Source organism: Bubalus bubalis, chromosome 6 (assembly GCF_019923935.1).
Source record: "Bubalus bubalis isolate 160015118507 breed Murrah chromosome 6, NDDB_SH_1, whole genome shotgun sequence".
In the NCBI taxonomy this organism is placed as follows: domain Eukaryota; kingdom Metazoa; phylum Chordata; class Mammalia; order Artiodactyla; family Bovidae; genus Bubalus; species Bubalus bubalis.
Window position 1 is genome coordinate 65,822,974 of NC_059162.1, and position 20,748 is coordinate 65,843,721.

At 35.1% G+C, this 20,748-nt stretch overlaps 1 protein-coding gene across 3 annotated transcripts; it reads right to left on the minus strand.

Annotated features, from left to right (window-relative positions):
• Positions 1–1,968: 1,968 nt before the first annotated feature.
• IFI44L (interferon induced protein 44 like) lies at positions 1,969–20,412 on the minus strand. 3 transcript variants are annotated; one of them, XM_025288393.3, is made up of 10 exons: positions 20,262–20,412; positions 13,279–13,416; positions 12,923–13,056; positions 12,372–12,420; positions 11,458–11,653; positions 9,014–9,166; positions 7,503–7,674; positions 3,661–3,761; positions 3,207–3,381; positions 1,969–3,055 (listed from the first exon to the last, which is right to left on the minus strand). In XM_025288393.3, exons 2-9 carry the CDS (start codon positions 13,404–13,406, stop codon positions 3,211–3,213), a joined length of 1,104 nt encoding a protein of 367 aa, XP_025144178.2. In that variant the 5' UTR covers positions 13,407–13,416; positions 20,262–20,412; the 3' UTR covers positions 1,969–3,055; positions 3,207–3,210. The 3 variants fall into 3 exon arrangements, with proteins under 3 accessions (XP_025144178.2, XP_006056718.4, XP_044800743.2); XM_006056656.4 differs by having other exon boundaries at positions 12,923–13,416; XM_044944808.2 differs by lacking the exon at positions 9,014–9,166 and having other exon boundaries at positions 12,923–13,416.
• Between the last annotated feature and the right edge of the window lie 336 nt (positions 20,413–20,748).

Sequence of the window (20,748 nt, forward strand, 5' to 3'; positions counted from 1 at the left end):
GTGGCCACTTTAGCATCAGGTGGAGTTATGTCCCTACAAGATGATTAATCATCAGCCAGTATCTGAATCATCTGAGGCTTACTTGAGTCCCCTGATCAGTTTTGCCAAATTAGTTATTAGCCTCCCTTTTTCATGAAGAAGCAACATGACAATCTTTTAAGATTAGTTTTCTAAAGAAGACACAGGCTTGCACATCACCCACTGTAACTACCCCTCTTATTAAGGTGGATGCTGGTTGAATTTGCACAATGCTACAAATTTCTGTCAGAAATAATTACTTTTGTTTTTACTTTTTTTTTTAATTTCATTAAGATATAACTGATATAAAACATTATATAAATTTAGATGTTCAACATGATTTAATAAACATATATTATGAAACAATATGGTTTATTAACATACCCATCATCTCATCTCAGATCATTACCTTCTTTGTATGTGTGGTGAAAATATTTAATAACTACTCTCTAAGCAACAACTGAAAATTTGTATCCTTTAATGAACATCTCATTTCCCTCCCACTCAGCCCTTGGCCACCACCATTTCATTAACATTTAAGACATGTTATGCAGTATTTGTCTCCCCTATATGACTAATTTCTTTTAACATAATACTCTGGCCCATCTATTTTGTCTAAAATGGCAGAATTTTCTTCTTTTATGGTTGAATAATAGTTCATTTCTTTATCCATCCATGGATGGACATGTAGATTAAGAAACATGTTGTGGCATCCACCTACCCCACCTACCACACAAAGGTTCTAGCATTGATACTTAAACTATCTCACCAACATCCCTCTCACTTTAAGACAATATTCTACCTTATATTTCCCCTTGTTTTATCTACTGTGCCCCTTAGCACTATTTTGCTAAGAAGTATTTTAGCAATTTTGGCTGGACTATACAACTAAATGAATTGCAAATTATGTAAAGTTTAAAAAATCCTGAATGGCTTCTAAAATGCAGCAAAATGGTGAGTCCTACTATCTCTCAGGATGGTAGAGAAAGATCAGCAGAATCTACAATGTCAGGGAAAGTCCTCTCTCAGGTTAAAGAAAAGTTTACCCCTTTTGAGGCTTCCTGCCATCACCAATCCTTTCCAGCCTAAACTCCAAATAAATATTTAGCTCCATTGGGGGTTTAAATGCTCCCAAAGTAGTGTAAACTCAGAGGATTCAGAATTGTGACATCAATTATCTAACACTGCCCTTTATAGAAAAAAAAGAAAAAGCCTCAGTATTTACATTCTCAAACAATGTTGGCTCACCTAGACAGTCCCTCATTGCTTAAGTGTGTTCATGATTCCATTACTTCCCATCTTTTTCAGCATCTCCTTCTCCCTCATAACAGTATTCCATGCTATCCTTTCAAATAAAGTTCACTTTGAATCTAATTTTACATCTAGAAAAACTTTCCTCTGCCCAGATTTTTGCTGACACCACTCTGGAGAAGGATGAAGTATGGCCCTACAGTTGGTGAAATCAATGGTGGGTCTTGAGTCACCTTCTGTCTTTTCCAACCAACAATAGCTATGGCTTTTTTTTTCTCCCTAGAATACATGGAGGCAAACATACCTTACTTTCCAGACCTGTTGTGCCTTACATCCACATCATAACTATCCTGTCTGCCACTCTAATTTTGTTCCCAACATCTACTTGGGCTCTACTCCTCAATACTTATGACCATTCTATTCCCAAATATTTTCTAACGAACCTATCCATCTCTTCCATTGAACTATGACTTCTGGACATTCATTAGAACATGGCTTCACCTGTAGATTTGCTTTAGGATATATTCTTTTTCCCATAATTATCCCGAAGGAATTCTTGCCCTTGTAATACCCAGGACTTCCCCCAAAAGATAATAATTCTAAGTTGGATTGTATTAATACAAAGAACTATTGATCCAAAGCATATTCATTTGACAAAGACAGAAAATTGAAAGGAGTTAAGTAAAAAGAGAGAAAACCTGATTCTTCATCTTTCTTTATTAATAGTTCTAACTTCTTCAGCTATCCAGTGAACTTTAGAATCATTTGGTAGTACTTGTATAAAAGAACCTTATAATTGACTTGCAGTAGTAGACTTCCCTTTCACTTTTCACTTTCATGCATTGGAGAAGGAAATGGCAACCCACTTCAGTGTTCTTGCCTGGAGAATCCCAGGGACGGGGGAGCCTGGTGGGCTGCCATCTATGGGGTCACACAGAGTTGGACACAACTGAAGTGACTTAGCGGCAGCAGCAGCAGCAGTAACCTTATTTGATCACTCTACTTTGGAAATATGGCTAGGGTGGTTTGGAATTCAATCAATGAAAATCAGGCACGGGTTCATTAGAGGAAAAATGTTTGTTTTTTCTCACAGAAATGAAATGTTAATCTCTTGGGAACACTTGTTTCTTTTAATTAACTTAAATTCATATTTTCATCCAGAGCTAAGTGATACATTCTCCTTCCTTTATTTATCTCCAGCATTTCATTCTCTCACAGTCTTCCTTTCCATAAGGAGAAAATTTTAAATATACATTATCACACTGGGGAGATCGGGAGATATGCTTAAGAGCAGGTATGCTTGCTCCCTTCCAGGCAGTGTGCGAATTTCTGTGAATACAAAGATAAGCAAAATCCAAACCCTGCTTCTTGAAAAGCTCACTATTTAGAGAAGCAGATATCTCTAACCATTTTATGCTCAATGTGGTTAGTACTGACACTGAGTTTTAAATTAAGTATTGAAACAATTAAGACAAGTAAGTAAGGGAATAGTTAACTTTTCTGAGGATATATTCAAAGATGTCATAGAAATTAATTTGTAAATAGTGCATAAATACGAGAGATGGTTTGCAATAGAACATATGTTGGCCCACTACTGCTCAAGGTTGGCCTTTGTACTTGAGGTATGAAGGATCTTAGAAGGAACCATCAGCTAAATATTGTCAGGGACAGAAAGCAAAACTCAAGTAGAAGCAGAATCTCAAAGAGGCTGTTAGCAACTCCAGCTTGGGCCAAGTGTCTGAATCAAGTCAACTGATGCAGAGCTGGAACATTCCTGCAGTTGTATCTGGAAACAAAACAAAAAAAGGGTGAGAACAAAGCAATATTGTTACATGGCTCAGGACTACTGCAGGCAGATGGGTACCAACCATCCAACTGAGAAATAGCTAGTGTTTTTCCAAAAACTTCATGAGAGGAGCAGGATAGGGCCAGATCACCTGTTTACTCAAGAGGCAAATCCTCTAAGAAGTCATCCGTAGCCCGGAACATCTGCTTCAGCGCAGAGAGGATCAGAATGTCCTTTACAGGGTCCATTTCCCTCTCTGAAGCATAATTGTCAACCACCAATATTCTAGAAAGAGGAATGCCTAGTATCTTGTTGACATTCTGTATCTGTGGAAAAAAGAATTTAATAAACGTAAGTCTTATATCTAAAATTTGACTGAATTTAAATATAATTTAAGAAAGAAACAGTAAACACAATGGCTTAATATTATTTTCTGAATATAATTATAATTCAGATTATTATTTTAAAGTAGGGTATTAACTTCAATCAACCAGCCAATTGATCCATTTCTTCATTTACCTGTGAATATGTAGTGTGAGCATGCACACACACAAAAAAATATAAAACTATTACAATTCTATCTAGTTGCAAAAAGTATTCTTTACCTGGCTTTGAGAAATCATAGCATTATTCATCTTTAAGAAGTTGTCTTGAAGAACTTCATTGCAATTATTCACTTTAGTAAGTAATGCTACTTGTGCTACACCTATATCAAGTAGATAAATCAGTTAATTTATATCATAAACAGTAGTGTATTAACAAGATAATTAAATATGTGTGAAAATAGTATTCTGTAAGGTAAATTTAAGATCAGGAGAATGGAATATTCCCAAGAAATCTCAATATGGGACCTGAAGTTCTTCTAATGGGAGACATTATTTCTTCCAACATGAGAGACTATTTCTAAATGGAATTAAAAGTATACTAAGTTGCAATCAGCTACTATCCCATTCAAACAGTGTGTTTTAAATTGGTCAGGAGGGGAAAGTGGTTGCTGGATCTTGAAGACTGAAAAAGAACCCCAAGGAAGAGAGAAAGCAAGGAGAGTTGTCTGAGAGCATTTGTGAACGTGAAGTACACTGATTTCACAGTTCTACTAAGGACCCTGCCTTTTCCCTAAAACCATAGAGATCAAAGTAAATAACTGGTTGTAACTGAACCAAAGTTCTACTTTACTAACAGCTATTTCCCCAAGAAGGACAGAGGGATATCTCTTTAGACCCCAAAGACATAAAAAGAATGAGAAGATACTATGAGCAAGTCTACATGCATAATTTGACAACTTAGATGAAATAGACTGAAACTATACACTACAAACTACACTACAGCTCATCTAATATGAAATAGATCATTTTAATAGCTCTAAAACTATTTTTAAATTGAACTCATGGTTTTAAAAATCCCTGAAAAAGAAATCTCCAGGGCCAGATGGTTTTATTGGAGAATTCTACCAAACGTTTAAAAAAAAAAAAATTCAATACAATCCCTTCCAGAAAATGAAAGAGGAAAGAGTACTTCCTAACTCATTTTATAACACCAATATTACCTGAGACCAAACCCTGACAAATACTGCTGCTGCTGCTGCTGCTGCTGCTAAGTCGCTCAGTCCTGTCCGAATCTGTGTGACCCCATAGACGGCAGCCCACCAGGCTTTCCTGTCCCTGGGATTCTCCAGGCAAGAACTGGAGTGGACTGCCATTTCCTTCTCCAACACATGAAAGTGAAAAGTGAAAGTGAAGTGATTCAGTCGTGTCCGACTCTAGCGACCCCATGGACTGCAGCCCACCAGACTCCTCCGTCCATGGGATTTTCCAGGCAAGAGTACTGGAGTGGGGTGCCATTGCCTTCTCTGTGGCAAACACTACAGAAATAAAAAAAAAAAAAAAAACTACAGACCAATATCCCTCATAAATATAGATGCCAAATTTCTTAATAAAATATTATCAAATAGGATTCAGCATATATAAAAGGAATTATGCACCATGAACACATGGGTTTTGTGTTATGGAGATAAAGTTGGCTCAAGATTCAAATTCAGTCAATATGATCCATGACATAAACAGACTACAGAGAGAAACAATTCCCATGATCATATCAATCTATAGAGAAAAACCATTTGGCAAAATTCAATAGCCATTCATGCTTTAAAAAAAAAACTCTCAGAGAAGCTGGAATAAAGAAGAACTTCCTCAACTTAATAAAGAACAGCTATTAAAAACTATAATGACTTTAGTTGACATTAATGTGGTGAAACATTGAATCTCTTCTCCTAAGTTCAGAAACAAAACAAGGGTATTTGTTCTCATCACTATTCAACTGAAAGTACTAGCCAGGATGGTAAGATAAACAAAAATAAATAAAACACATACAAGTTAAGACAGAAGAAATAAAATAGTCCCCATTTGAGATGACATGAAATCCTAAGAATTTAATGATGAAAAAAGTCTTCCTAGAACTAATAAACAATCAACATCCCATTAAGACTTTTTTTGTAGAAATATACAGAGTAACTCTAAAATTCCTACAGAAATGTAAAGGAACTAGAATAGATAAAATAATTTTGACAAATAAGAATAAAGTGGAAGGGATTATTTTACCCACTTCAAGACCTATAGTTTTTATTATTATATAACCACAGTGATAAAGACTGTGTGATGTTGGTAGAGGAATGAACATATAGATCAAGGGAACAGAATAGAGACCCAGAAATAGATGCACAGAAGTAAGGACAATGGATTTTTGATAATGGTACAAAAGCAATACAATTGAGAAATGACAGTTTTTTCAACAAATGGTCCTGGAGCAACCGAATATCCATAGGCAAAAATAAAATAATAAAAAAATTACAACTTGACCTACACTTCATATCCTACACAAAAAGTGACTCAAAATTAATTACATATTTAAATATAAAATGTTAAGACTATAAAACTTTTAGAAGAAAACACAAAAAAATCCAAGACTTAAAGCTTGGTGAAGGATTTTAGACACAAAATGAAAAACATGATCCTTAAAAGAAAAAATTGACAAATGGGAGTTCACCAACATTTTTAATATTTTGTTTGTGAAAGGCTCTGCTAAGATATTGAAAAGACAATTGAGTACTGGAAGAAACTATTTGCAAACCATATATTTGACAAATGAATCATATCTAGAATTTATGGGTCTTTTAAAATTCAACAGTAAAAAAAACAAAGTGTCCAAATAGAAAACAGGTCAAAGACATGAAGAGATCTTTTACTGAAGAAGACATATACAAGCAAATAAGTACATTAAAAGATGGTCAGTGTAATTAATCATTAAAGTGAAGTCCCTCAGTCGTGTCCGGCTCTTTGCAACCCCATGGACTGTACCCTGCCAGGCTCCTCCATCCATGGGATTTTCCAGGCAAGAATACTGGAATGGGTTGCTATGTCCTTCTCCAGGGGATCTTCCTGACCTAGGTCTCCTGCACTGCAGGCAGACTCTTTACCAGCTGAGCCACCATTAGGGCAATGTAAACTATCACTATATATCTACTAGAAAAGTTAAATTAAAAAAAAAAAAAGCAATAATTGCAAATACTAGCAAGAATCTAGAGAATCTGGATCTCTCATATATTGTAAAAATAGAAAATGTGCAGTAATTCTTAGAAGTGGTTTGGAGTTTTCTTTAAAAAAATTAAACACAGAGTTAGCATAGGACCCAGCAATCACACTTTTGGGGAATGATCCCAGAAGAAAGAAAACTTACATCCACACAAAAACCTGCACACTAATATTCAAAGGAGCTTTATGTGCAATAGCCAAAAAACAGAAGTAATCAAAAAGTCCTTTAATAAAGAATGGTTAAAACAACTACGGAATATCTATACCATGAATTAGTACTCAACAATAAACAGAAATGAACAACTAATATACATAACAACTTTTGTGTAATTCAAAGGATATTAGACTGAGTGAAGAAAGCCAGCCTCAAATCAGACATACTGTTGGGATTCCATTTGTATAACATTCTCAAAACTTATGGAGATAAAGGAGAGATTAATTGCTGCCAAAAATTAACTGGTGAGGGTTGGGGGGTACCATGACAAAGACTTTCATGGCAATGGAATAGTTCTGTATGTAGTGGTAGTTACTGGAATCTACCCATGTAACAAAATAACAGAGCTATAACACGCCTTATGAGTGTTGTATCTCCTGGTTTTAATCTTTCTTGTCTAGTCACCTAATATGGGGAGGTAATTCCTCTATCTAGCCATAGGAAAATCACACATGATGAAAAAATCATAGCCATTCTAGTCTTTAAGGATTTCAGTAAAGCCTTTGAATGATCTCTATCTGCTACTGCCACCAACAAAACCGGGACTCTGGAAATTGGAAGAAGGGGACATGGGACCTTGCTGTATTTTTTTGCAATTTTCTGTGAATGTATCTTTATTTCAAAGTAAAAATGTTTTGAAACTCACCGCAGTTTATTACTTCTTTTTGAATTTGTTTGAGCTTTGCCATCATTTTAAAGGAGAGATTGTCCATAGAGTTGATATCAAAGACATAAGCCACACAGTGGATCCTGTCTTTCAGTGATGGAGAGGTGATGAAAGTAGGATGCTGGGGTGTAATTGGTTTTTGGGGACTAAACTGTTATAGAAATATAAGGTAACATTTAAGAGAATGCTTTCATTCATTTAAAAGAATTCTGCTGAATTCTTTCAGATACAATTCATGTTTCAAGCATGATCGCCACTAACTTCCAACACAAAACTTCCCTTCTCCCAGACACTCCTGCCCCAGATTAGTTCACAGCATTCTTTCATACTTCCTCTCCACTGTTAGCATGGCATCATTATATTAAAAAAAAAATAATACAACCCACTTCATTGCTTTGGCAAAAAGTATATATATATAATTACAACTTGCTGCTGCTGCTAAGTCACGTCAGTCGTGTCCGACTCTGTGCGACCGCATAGACGGCAGCCCACCAGGCTCCCCCGTCCCTGGGATTCTCCAGGCAAGAACACTGGAGTGGGTTGCCATTTCCTTCTCCAATGAAAAAAAGTGAAAGTGATAAGTAAAAGTGAAGTCGCTCAGTCGTGTCCGACTCTTAGCGACCCCATGGACTGCAGCCCGTCAGGCTCCTCCGTCCATGGGATTTTCCAGGCAAGAGTACTGGAGTGGGTTGCTATTGCCTTCTCCAATTACAACTTAATTATCCGTAATGGAAATATTTCAGAAAAGTACAAACAATGTTATTTTTAAAAGCTAATTTCAAATCTCAGTCTCTTCAAATCTCAAAGCACAATTGAGGGAAAGGAAATCACTGCTTAGAAATTGAGGCTAATTTTATTGCACCCAGTACCTAAAAGAAAGGTGACAATAATGTTTAACTTTCTGAGAACTTAGAGTTTATCTTCCATTTAATCTTTTTAGCCACCTATGAGATCAGCATTATCATTATCTACATTTCACACATTAAAAAAAAAAAAAAAAACTCACAGAGACAAGCATGTAACTTACTTATGGGTACACACCTAATTGGTAGCAGAGCCAACCTTTGAAATCAGGTATTTAGGCTGTATTTAAGTAGTGAAGCCTGCTCACCTTCAATGTAACATCACATATCAACTAAGAGTAGTTGTTTCAATATTTTGTCTAAGTGATTATAAAAGTGCAAGAGATTATATTACTCCTTTCCTAGTATTTAGAATCATTGCAAAGAGTAATATAAACACAGTTCCTCCTGACCTTTTCCTGGAACCTATATGAGTAAAATCTTGCCTTTTGGTTATATTTCTTAATGCTGTAGAAAATAATAGAAGTTATCTGCTTTCTTTACATAAATATTTTTTAATTTAAAATCCAGTAGTATTGGTTGGTGTTGAAACCACTTTATAAAAATTGGAAATGCATGTGATAAAATATCAATGAAAAGCATTGCTGAAAATGATTTGAAATGTTCTAGACTTTGAAGGATTCTTACCTCATATCTGTCTGGAACACAGCCTTTTAAGATGTGGGGTATGTCATCCACACATAAGCCTACTCCCTCTTTCTCATCCAGCCCCATGGAGTCACACAACATAAATGGCAGAGATTGGCCATTTTTTCCATCTTTAATAGAATATATCCTATACTGTAAAGCAAAACACAGCAGTATAAAAGTTCACTCTTCAACTAGCCTTCAAGATGTAATAATAAGAAGAAAAACTTGTTAATATTTATACTGTGGTCCTCAAACATTTTGGTCTCAAGATCAACTAAGTTTCTTAAAAGTTATTGAGGCTCCCAAAGATATTTTATTCATGTGGGTCTTATCTATTTATGTGCAACATACTAGAAATTAAAACAAAAATTTTTAATATTTCTTAAATTATTTAAAAATACAATATGAACCTGTTATATATTAATCTAACAATTTTAGGAAAAAACTACTTTCAAAAAATTATAGAAAAGAGTGGGATTGATATACTTTTTACAATTCTTTTTAATGTCTGAATCAATAGAAAACAGCAAGATTCTCATAGTTGCCTCTGCATTCAATCTCTTGTGATATACTGTTTTGGTTGAAGTATATGAAAAAATCTGACCTCACACATACAGGTAGTAGGCGAGGAGGGAGTATTTAATTTAACAGCTTTCAGAGAATTATGGACATTGCTCATTAATAATACATCAAAGCTGAACAAGTGATAATTTCTCAAAGGTTACCTGCAATGTGAAATCTGTGATACTTTCAAACTATGACATTAAGTTCATTGATCTATTTTACACTTTGAATATATTTTTTATCCATCCATGATTTTGTAACTTGATGCATTGGTCATTTGAAAGTATTGGTTCACTGGCTTATCTGGATCTTCCAAATATTGGTACATTTCATTGTACAATATTAAAATATCATATTTGTTAATACCATCATTAATCTCATTAGATAAGTCTTTAAGTTCTTAAGTTTTCAAGCTCAAAGTAGTGGATACAAACTTCCTCATGCTCTTTTTCTTAAAAGCTCAAATGTTAACTTTGACAACAAACACTGTAGGTTGTTATCCTTGAAGTGATACCCTCATTTCGTGCATTTTTCCCCAAAATGTCTACCAAATATCCAAGTATAAATAAGCAAGTCTTTCAGTTGTCTTTTCAATCAAATATGATATTCCATGAGAAAAGCTCAGCTTACAACCACCATATTTTGACATGCATTGGGAGCACTTTGCATGCAGAATCTGCCTGCAGTGCAGGAGGCCTGGGTTCAATCCCTGTTGGGAAGATCCACTGGAGAAGGAAAAGACTACCTACTCCAGTATTCTGGCCTGGAGAATTCCATGGACAGTCCATGGGGTCACAAAGAGTCAGAAACAACTGAGGAACTTTCACTTTCACTTTTCACTTTAACAAAGTTTCTTTTCTAGACACATTCCATCTGATCCCAAGAATATTTTTCAGGATAACTCTGAAAAAATTTCATTTATTGGTCAAATACACTTTCAACATAGACTCAACTATAGAAGATTTGGGAAGAATCACAAAGAAAAAGGCTTCTCAGAGACACCAAACGATACTCAGTTCTTTCAGTCCAAACCAGGAAGTGGAGAATTCCTCTGTAACCTATTGTCATTTGTGAAGGAGTCAAAGTACCCATTGCTTCATAAAAATGCCTAAAACAATTCCACTGGAGATTTTGATCTAAGTGAATGGGGTTTATTGGTACCTCAACATGAAAGAAATTAATTCTAATTAGAGTTAGATAATATTCAATACATTAATATTTTCTATTAATTCCCTTTATTCCTTTTGTTGATTACATGATATTGACAAGCATAGAATGGAAGCTTCTAGATAAATATTGCACTGTAAATCAAAGATCTTTAGCATAACAGTTTTAAAAATGGCATTAGTACTTATTTCCTTAAATATATTTATTTACAAATAAGATAGTCTTTATAGGAGCATTGGTAGACTGATTTACCCCATGAAGGTTTTGCTTCTCATGATCATTTTCTATTAAATGATCTCATATAATGCAAAAGTGTTACAATACATAATTTTCATTATTTTATTACAAAAAAAGAGAAAATAATTTCAATCCAGGCAAAATCATGTGGGACATGAGTAAATATATATGTATCAAATAAAATGGACAAAGATTTCTACAAAGTTTTTAAACATTTATTATTTTTTGCAAATACCAAAAAGCATTCTTCTTAAAACTGCTTATGTCCATTAAAATGGAAAGCTTCTCTGTCTAATATAACTCATGGGGGAAAATTATAATTCAATTTTTATTCCTGTTTTACATTTGATTTAGCATTTAATTATTCATAGATTAGGAGGTTAAGCTATTGAGAGAAAGTGCCAAAGAAATTAACAGACCTCATAATTGTAACCTATAAAACAAAATCCTCAGGAAATCCTGAAATAACTTACCTGTTCAGTAATGCTGGTGACATCAGATCCCACTATGGCTTGGCGAGTCAAATGGCCTTGGAAAATGGACTTCACTGAATTGAAAAAACTGGACTTTCCAGACCCAACCGGACCCAGCAAGAGAATACGGATTTCTGAAACCAAGTCTGCATAGGGACTGTAGGCTCTGACATCTGCTAGGAGACTATTTCTGTGCCTGGAAAAGTGCAGTAGTTAAATACAACAGCCAAACTTCCATAAGGAACAATATAATTCTGCTGAGCTTTTCTTCCTGCTAAAAAGCATGTTTTAACACTTATTTATTATTTTGATATTAGCATCTTCTTTTATATAACTTGAAAGGGTCTAAGGTTATACATTTTGTGCTTGAAGCAAATGTACTTATCTATATCTGACTAAGTTAAACTAACCAGCAACCAAATAATTTCTAAACTATTAGCCTTAGACCCCATAATATAATAAGAAATAACAACACTGAAAATGAATTTTCAGTAACAATGTTACATTAAGAGGAAACAGAAATAAGATATATGCAATGCAGGTGTTTATCTATAAGTGGGAAGAGGGGACTTTGTTTTTAAAATTTTCTGAGGTTTTTCTGAAAACTTGATTCTCAAAACAAGGATTCAGAGGAATTATCTAAAATAGTCTTCTCAACTCTGGAAAACTTTGAATCTAACAGAACCAAAGTGAAACATGAAGTCAAACTGCCATCACGTGGATCTTAAAAAATTTCAGCTGGTAGTGGTTTTGTTTTTGTTGCTGTTCTAAATTGTCTTCAACACATTATGTCAGGAACACTGTAACTGATTTTTATCACTCCAAGTAACATGATTTTTAATCTCACTGTCAGTGCCATTCATACAGTTGATCTAAATGAAATGAGTAATAGATAGTTCAAGAAACTAACTTACTGTGTTGCTCTTGTTATCCTGTTTATGTAGCCTGCCTCATCCTTAATTCCTAAAGGAAATAAACACGGCATAACAATTTTTAAGCTTGTCTGATTAAATGTGACCAAGTCTAACTTCTAAATAGGGCATTGAGTCTTTTTGCATAACCCAGATGAGCTGTTTGGTTAGGAATTAGGGTTGGCAGCATAATGAGATTAAGGGGAGCTAAAAGTATCTTCTTTGTAGAAGTCACTCTGCAAACTAGTATAATTATGCCTAGGAGTCCCAGGGCTAACTCAAAAGGTGTCACGTGTCAAAATAATGAAACTTCTCTCTCCATCTCCATCCCTTCATTCATACTTCTCAACTTACTTTGGCCAAAGCTGCCTACATTTTCTGGGTGATAACCCCATAACCTTTATGCCTTCCATGTTTCATTTTGGAGGTTATTAAAAAATGTGTAATATGAAATTCACTTGTCTGTCTTCTTTTTTCTTGTTCTTGTAGATTAATTATGAGTTACCAAACACAAAGACTAGAATCAGAACTTAGTAATGTACAAATTAACATACCTTCAACTCGAAAAACTTCACATTCTAAAAATGTGGACTTTGAGTGAGATTTTACTATTAATTCTTCCTCAAAAATTCTAGGTATATAAATGCGACTTTCTTCAAAATTTAGAGATAATTTTTGATCGCAATAACTAGAGAAATAAAATGTCAGGTTATTATGATAAAATGACACTGTTGAATTTAAAACTACAGTTTTCATTTCCATTGTTTCATTCTTTTGAAGTGAAAAAAAGAAGGAAGCATTTGGCTCTGTAAAACTTTCAGACATTTCAGAACTATGCCCAAGCGTAAAGACACCAAAAATATTGTTGGAATGATAAATCACTGTTACAATGGGTCCTTGACAACGGCACCTATTCTGCATGTTTACAGTGCTTCTTCCATGGACACTAGATTTATAAAGAAGTCTCAGAGAAACATTTCCAAGCAGCTTTTGAAAACTTCTTTCCTCATTCCATGTCAATGTGGTTGTCACTGCCATTGTTCTGTATCTAGTAGGAAAAAAAATTTAATAGTTTCAGAGAGCAGTACAGTATTGTGATTTCTGCTATACTAGTTTCAGTGAGTTCTTTAGTCACTGACCCAATTAAAACATGTTATTTGGACTTGGAGTGTAAAGAACTATATACACACACATATGTATATGCAGGTCAGGAAGCAACAGTTAGAACTGGACATGGAACAACAGACTGGTTCCAATTAGGAAATGGAGTACGTCAAGGCTGTATATTGTCACCCTGCTTATTTAACTTATATGCAGAGTACATCATGAGAAACACTGGGCTGGAAGAAACACAAGCTGGAATCAAGATTGCCGGGAGAAATATCAGTAACCTCAGATGTGCAGATGACACCACCCTTATGGCAGAAAGTGAAGTGGAACTCAAAAGCCTCTTGATAAAAGTGAAAGAGGAGAGTGAAAAAGTTGGCTTAAATCTCAACATTCAGAAAACGAAGATCATGGCATCCGGTCCTATCACTTCATGGGAAATAGATGGGGAAACAGTGTCAGACTTTATTTTAGGGGGCTCCAAAATCACTGCAGATGGTGATTGCAGCCATGAAATTAAAAGATGCTCACTCCTTGGAAGGAAAGTTATGACCAACCTAAATAACATATTCAAAAGCAGAGACATTACTTTGCCAACAAAGCTCTGTCTAGTCGAGGCTATGGTTTTTCCTGTGGTCATGTATGGATGTGAGAGTTGGACTGTGAAGAAGGCTGAGCGCCAAAGAATTGATGCTTTTGAACTGTGGTGTTGGAGAAGACTCTTGAGAGTCCCCTGGACTGCAAGGAGATCCAACCAGTCCATTCTCAGTCCTGGGTGTTCTTTGGAAGGAATGATGCTAAAGCTGAAACTCCAATACTTTGGCCACCTCATGCGAAGAGTTGACTCATTGGAAAAGACTCTGATGCTGGGAGGGATTGGGGGCAGGAGGAGAAGGGGACAACAGAGGATGAGATGGCTGGATGCCATCACCGACTCAATGGACAAGAGTTTGGGTGAACTCCGGGAGTTTGTGATGAACAGGGAGGCCTGACGTGCTGCAATTCATGGGGTCACAAAGAGTTGGACATGACTGAGTGACTGAACTGAACTGAATGTATATACATATACAAATATATTATATATTTTAATATATATAACATTAATGGATAGATATGAAAAGTAGATAATTTAGACATTTAAATATCATTAATTTTTTTAAGTCAATAGGAAAAACAAACTAGAGACTGGATTTAAAAAGTAGAGAAAAATTAATGAATTAGAGCAGAGATCATCACACTTTTTCTTAATAACACATAGTAAAAATTTTAAGATTTGGGGGTCATATTGTTTTTACCACAGTTACTCAACTTTGCCAACATAAGGCAAAAGCAGTCATAAACAAAGCTCATGACAGTGTTCAAATAGAAACTTTTTTACAAAAATAGGTGGCTGGAATGAGGGCCTATTTTACCAATCCATGAATCTGATTATAGAAATGAGAAATCAATTCAAAAAACAGTGCACAAAGAAAGAAATTGAAACATGAGAGGATTTAATAGGTAGGAAAGTCCATGATGGCTAGAACATTAGCCATCATGCCATTACTTTCAATAAGAAAAATTAAAAACAAGGGTAACTGTGATATAAATATATTTGAAAGCATTGGAGAGAAAACAAAGCAGTAAAGAATTATATTATTGGCTAAGATTTGGAAAAGAAGTGACTGCAGAGAGGTAAACTTGGCATTGTTGCATCTGTCAAATTCAGAAGCTGCTAAGAAATTCTCCAAACCAGGCTTAAACAGTACATGAACCATGAACTTCCAGATGTTCAAGCTGGATTTAGAAAAGGCAGAGGAACCAGAGATCAAATTGCCAACATCTGCTGGATCGTCAAAAAAGCAAGAAAGTTCCAGAAAACATCTGCTGCTGGTTTATTGACTATGCCAAAGCCTTTGACTGTGTGGATCACAACAAACTGTGGAAAATTCTAAAAGAGATGGGAATACCAGACCATCTTACCTGCTTTATGTAAGAAAGCAAAGAAGAACTAAAGAGCCTCTTGATGAAAGTGAAAGAGGAGAGTGAAAAAGTTGGCTTAAAATTCTCCATTCAGAAAACAAAGATCATGGCATCTGGTCCCATCACTTCATGGCAAATAGATGGGAAAACAATGGAAATAGTGAGAGACTTTATTTTTTTTGAGCTCCAAAATCACTGCAGATGGTGACTGCAGTCATGAAATTAAAAGACGACTGCTCCTTGAAAGAAAAGCTATGACCAACCTAGACAGCATATTAAAAGGCAGAGATATTACTTTGCAACAAATGTCTGTCTAGTCAAAGTTATGGTTTTTCCAGTAGTCTTGTATGGATGTGAGAGTTGGGCTATAAAGAAAGCTGAGCATCGAAGAATTGATGCTTTTGAACTGTGGTGTTGGAGAAGACTCTTGAGAGTCCCTTGGACTGCAAGGAGTTCAAACCAGTCAATCCTAAAATAAATCAGTTCTGAATATCCATTGGAAGGACTGATGCTGAAGCTGAAGCTCCAGTACTTTGGTCACCTGTTGCGAAGAGCTGACTCATTGGAAAAGATCCTGATGCTGGGAAAGATTGAAGGCAGAAGGAGAAAAGAACAAGAGAGGATGAGATGGTTGGACAGCATCACCAACTCGATGTACATGAGTTTGAACAAGCTCCAGGAGTTGGTGATGGACATGGACTGCAGCCTGGCATGCTGCAGTCCCTGGGATCACAAAGAGTAGGACACAGCTGAGCGACTGAATTGAACTGAATAGGGAAGAACCACCAATGGACTGAAACAGACTTAATTCCAACTCTCATCTTCTCAATCTAATCTATAATAGGATTAAGACAAATGAGACTTGCCAATGTCTCTAGCTATATAGGACAGATGCAAAATAAATTTTGTCTGAGTGAAGAGAAAATTTTCTTAACTTTAAATGAGGTCTACATTTTCTTGATAGTCAATGTCTCACACTCATCATAAACACCAGAGAGCAGACAAAACAACATGATAGAAAACCAAGAGAAAAAAAACAGAAAATAGAGACAAATCCATACTGATAATTAAGTTGAAAGTGAAAATGAGGTCGCTCAGTCGTGCTCGACTCTTTGTGACCCTGTGGACTGTAGCCCACCAGGCCCCTCTGTCCAGGAGTTCTCCAGGTAAGAATACTGGAGTGGGTTTCCATTTCCTTCTCCAGGGGATGTTCCCAACCCAGGGATCAAACCCAGGTCTCCCGCATTGCAGGCAGACACTTTAACCTCTGAGCCACCAGGGAAGCCCACAGTGATTTTTAAACAACTGAGCTTTGTGTGGGCTTCCCTGGTGGCTCATCCCTAAAGAATCCGACTGCAATGCAAGAGCTACAGGAGAGGTGGGTTTGATCCCAGGGCCAGGAAGATCCCTTGGAGGAGGGCGTGGTGGTGCACCCCAGTCTTCTTGCTGGAGAATCCCATGGATAGAGGAGCCTGGCAGGTTATAGTCCGTAGGGTCGATATCAGTCAGACATGCCTGAAGCAACTTAGCATACAAGCTTGGTGTATTCAAATAAGTAAAAGATAAGATTAAATGGCTGACAGAAAATGGAGGGTGGGAATTGAAGGGAATTCTAGACTTTAAAAATAAATATCTGAAATAAATTCAATTTATTTCTGAAAAATAAATTGAAGGTTAAACACACTTGAAAGAAAGAATTAGTTGGAAGAAGCTATATCAAATGAAAAAATGAGACAAAGAGAAGGAAAAAGAACAAAGGACCAAAGAGAGTAGACAGTATAGTAAAATGAGAGGATATCTATGCAACTAAAGTCTAAGAATGAGAGAAAGAAAGAATATGGCAGATATCAAAGTAGTCATACAAAGCTCAAAAAGCAAGCAAGTCTCAAAATATTTCAAACATAAAATAGATTCCCTAATACATTAGAAAATAAAGAAATCTCTGGTGGCTCAGATGTTAAAGAGTCTGCCCACAGTGCAGGAGACCTGGGTTCAATCCCTGGGTCGGGAAGATCCCCTGGAGAAGGAAATAGCAACCCTCTCCAGTATTCTTGCCTGGAAAATCCCATGGATTGAGGAGCCTGGCAGGCTACACAGTCCATGGGTCACAAAGAGTCAGACACGACTGAGTGACTTCACTCAGTACTAGGAAGTCCATTGATCAAATAAGAAAACTTAATAAGATCTGGAAAATTGACTAAATGATAATTATTGTCAAGACTTGTTAAATGAAGCTAAAACATGCTGTAAAAAGTGTTTATAATTAAATATATGTATTAGAAAAGAAGAAAGACTGAAAATGAATAATATAAAATTCAGCTTCACAAGTCAGGGGAAAATTGCCAATTACACACACACACAAAAGAAAGTAAATAGTAAAAGTAAAAGCCAAACTTAATAAAGCAAAAATAAATATACAAAGAGAAAATTAACAGAACCAATGTTAGTTTTCAAAAAGTATAAATAATAAAGTTGGTAAAACATTGCTGATATTGATAAACAAAAAATGGCTGGGGGGAGGGACAATGTACCAAAATCAAGAACATAGACAAGAATATCAGTACATATGCTACAAACAGTAAAAACATTTTTTAAGCTGAACAATTTAAAAAAAGTAAATTTGAAAACAGGCACATTTGAAGTGGGCCAGTTCTGAGAAAAACTTACCAAAACTGCATGAAAATAAATAGAAAAAAAAAAAAAAGAATAGTCCCATAGCTATTCTAAAAAATAAAACTCACCATTAAAGACTTCCCACAAATAAATTGCAAAAATAAGTGGGTCCGATAACTAAACCAAACTTTGAGTGCTAAACATTAGAATCTTAAAAAAACACTTCAAGAGAATAGAGACCAACACATTACAATGGCATTGCAAGCAGGAACACTGCAAGCTAGTCTCACTCCTAAATACAGGTGTAATACTGTAAGCAAATCATCAAGCAATTAAAAATAAATAAATATTTTTTAAAATCTTCAGCAAAATATTAACAAGCCTAAAGAAAAAAAAGAAGTAGATTTTTAAAATTTATTCATAAAAGCAGCAAATAAAATAATGTACCTGGGAGAAAAATTTTTTAAAGATACAAATAACTTCTGTAGAGATAATTACAAGAAGAATGTTATAAAGGACATGAAAAATGACCCAAATAAATAAAGACCTATCCAATTTTCTTAGATGACAAAAGCCTTCTTAAAAATTATGTCAGTTCCTCCAAAATGTATCTTTCAGTTCAGCACAAGGGTGATCAAAAGCCCAAGAACATTCTTTCGATTGAATGTAAGAAGATAATCTGAAAGTTCCCATGATATCTCAAGGAGAAAAGAATAGCCAAGAGAGTTTTAAAGATGAACAAGTTAAGAATTATATAAAATTACGATAATTAGGAAAATGTGACCATGGCATTAAGATGGTCAAGAGCCCTGAGACTGACCCACTTTCATAGGTGGGGTGCCCTGGAAAACAAAGCTGAATGCCAAGTTTACATGTGGAGACTTTACTGCTGGGTACAATTTCAAAGAAATAAACATGAGATAAAGCAGAAAGTGAAATTAAGAACAACCTAAACCAAATACAAACTTAACACAACTGTTTACTCAGCTTGAAGGGGAGGTAATAGCTCTATAGGAAAGAAATTTTTAATTAAGTCATATCATCCTCATAATCTCATAACATTTTCAAAAGTAAATTCCAGTTGATATGAAGCACTAAATGTAAAAAAAATTTTAGAAGGAAGTATGAGATGTTGTCATTACAACCTTTGCATTGGGAAGGATTTCTAAAATAAGATACCAATAGTACAAATTATAAAGGAAAGAAAAATAAATTTAACTACATTAAAACTTAAAATATTTTACAAAAAAGGTACAACAAATGCAACCTTAAAACATCATATATCTTACAAATACTATCCCACTTATGAACAATAAAGAAACCACAAACAACCTAATAGAAAAGTAGTCAAAGTATGTGAACAAGAAATTCACAAGTGGAAGTAACTTAAATGGACTATAAACATATGAAAAAATGTTCAAGAATTCTAGTGACAAGAAACTGTAAATTAAACAACAATGGGATATCACTTCACATCAAACAAAAGTTCAGTGAAACAGATGACCAGGATATAGCAATTCAAGAATATTTACATTGTCCTGACGGCCATGCATCATTTTGGAAACAACGTGCATAGCATCATTGTTTATGGTGATGTTAGAAGATTGGATGTACAAATTTTTGCATATTGATAAAAGGAAATACTAAAGAGCATTGAACTAACTGAATTAGACCTATTTGTCTTAACGCAGATAAATCTCAAAGAATTCATATTGACGGGAAGGAAACAAGTGGAGAATGAGAATCTTAGTATGATACCATAAATAAACTGTTAATTTACAAAGCAATACTGGAGGTCATTTAAATACACACATATATACAGTAAAAGAGCATTAAAAACAAACATGACAATAATTTATGACAAAGTCTGGGTACAATTTCTCTCTAGAAAGTAAGGGAAGTGAAGAAAATATAAGAGAGATTCATCAATAATTTCCGTGAGATCTGTAATGCCTTGAAGTTTTCAAGAAAAAAACTATTCTTATTAATAAAGCAAATCGTTTAAAAAACCAGAAATGTATAAGATTACAGTAAAGTTTATGTATTCTCTGTATTCCCTGTATTTGAAATATTCATTAAAAAACAAAACCAACAAAAGCAAAAAGCATATCTTAGTAGCGATTTCACTTGAAACTCTTCTTCAAAGAAAGAAAAACAAGCAAATTTCTTTGCCCACAGTTAGGAAACGTTGGATGGCAGCAAGTCACTTACCAGCTTTTCAGAATGGGACAAGGCTTACTGCAGTGTTAACTGCTCTGTCACACTTATGGACTAGCCAGAGTTTGGAGACTAAAGGTTCTGTTGAAATCAGTGGCTTCCTGTTCCTGAGAAAGGAAAGTGAAACTCAAAGCAGCAAATGAGCAGGAAACAGCAAGCCAACTGCTGTTAAGTTTCTTTTTCCCTAAAGAAAAAAGAGACAGAGAACAAGAAAAAAGAGAGATCTGCTCAGCACAAGAAAAAGGTGCAAAGATGTTTGGTCCCCTCAGTAGCCCACATCTAAGCATGCATGAAATGCAATTATTAATAAGAAATTACAATAAAACTAATAGTTTACAATTTTTTGTTCATTTAACTATGTATTTGGCACTGATCTATGGGGCTACATACATTTCCCTAGTTTCTTCAATCTTATACAGTAAACTTTACTAGCATCCATATTTCTCAAAGTATGAAAATGAAACTTCAGAGACTTCACCCA

What these genes read in the sequence shown, in the direction of transcription:
- IFI44L (XM_006056656.4), bottom strand. Translation starts at nt 13,406, where the DNA reads ATGGCAGTGACAACCACATTGACATGGAATGAGGAAAGAAGTTTTCAA. An exon ending in AGGATAACAAGAGCAACACA is followed by an intron (nt 11,654 to 12,371) that starts GTAAGTTAGTTT and finishes GCACTTTTCCAG; the next exon opens with GCACAGAAATAGTCTCCTAG. An exon ending in GTGTTCCAGACAGATATGAG is followed by an intron (nt 7,675 to 9,013) that starts GTAAGAATCCTT and finishes TTTCTATAACAG; the next exon opens with TTTAGTCCCCAAAAACCAAT.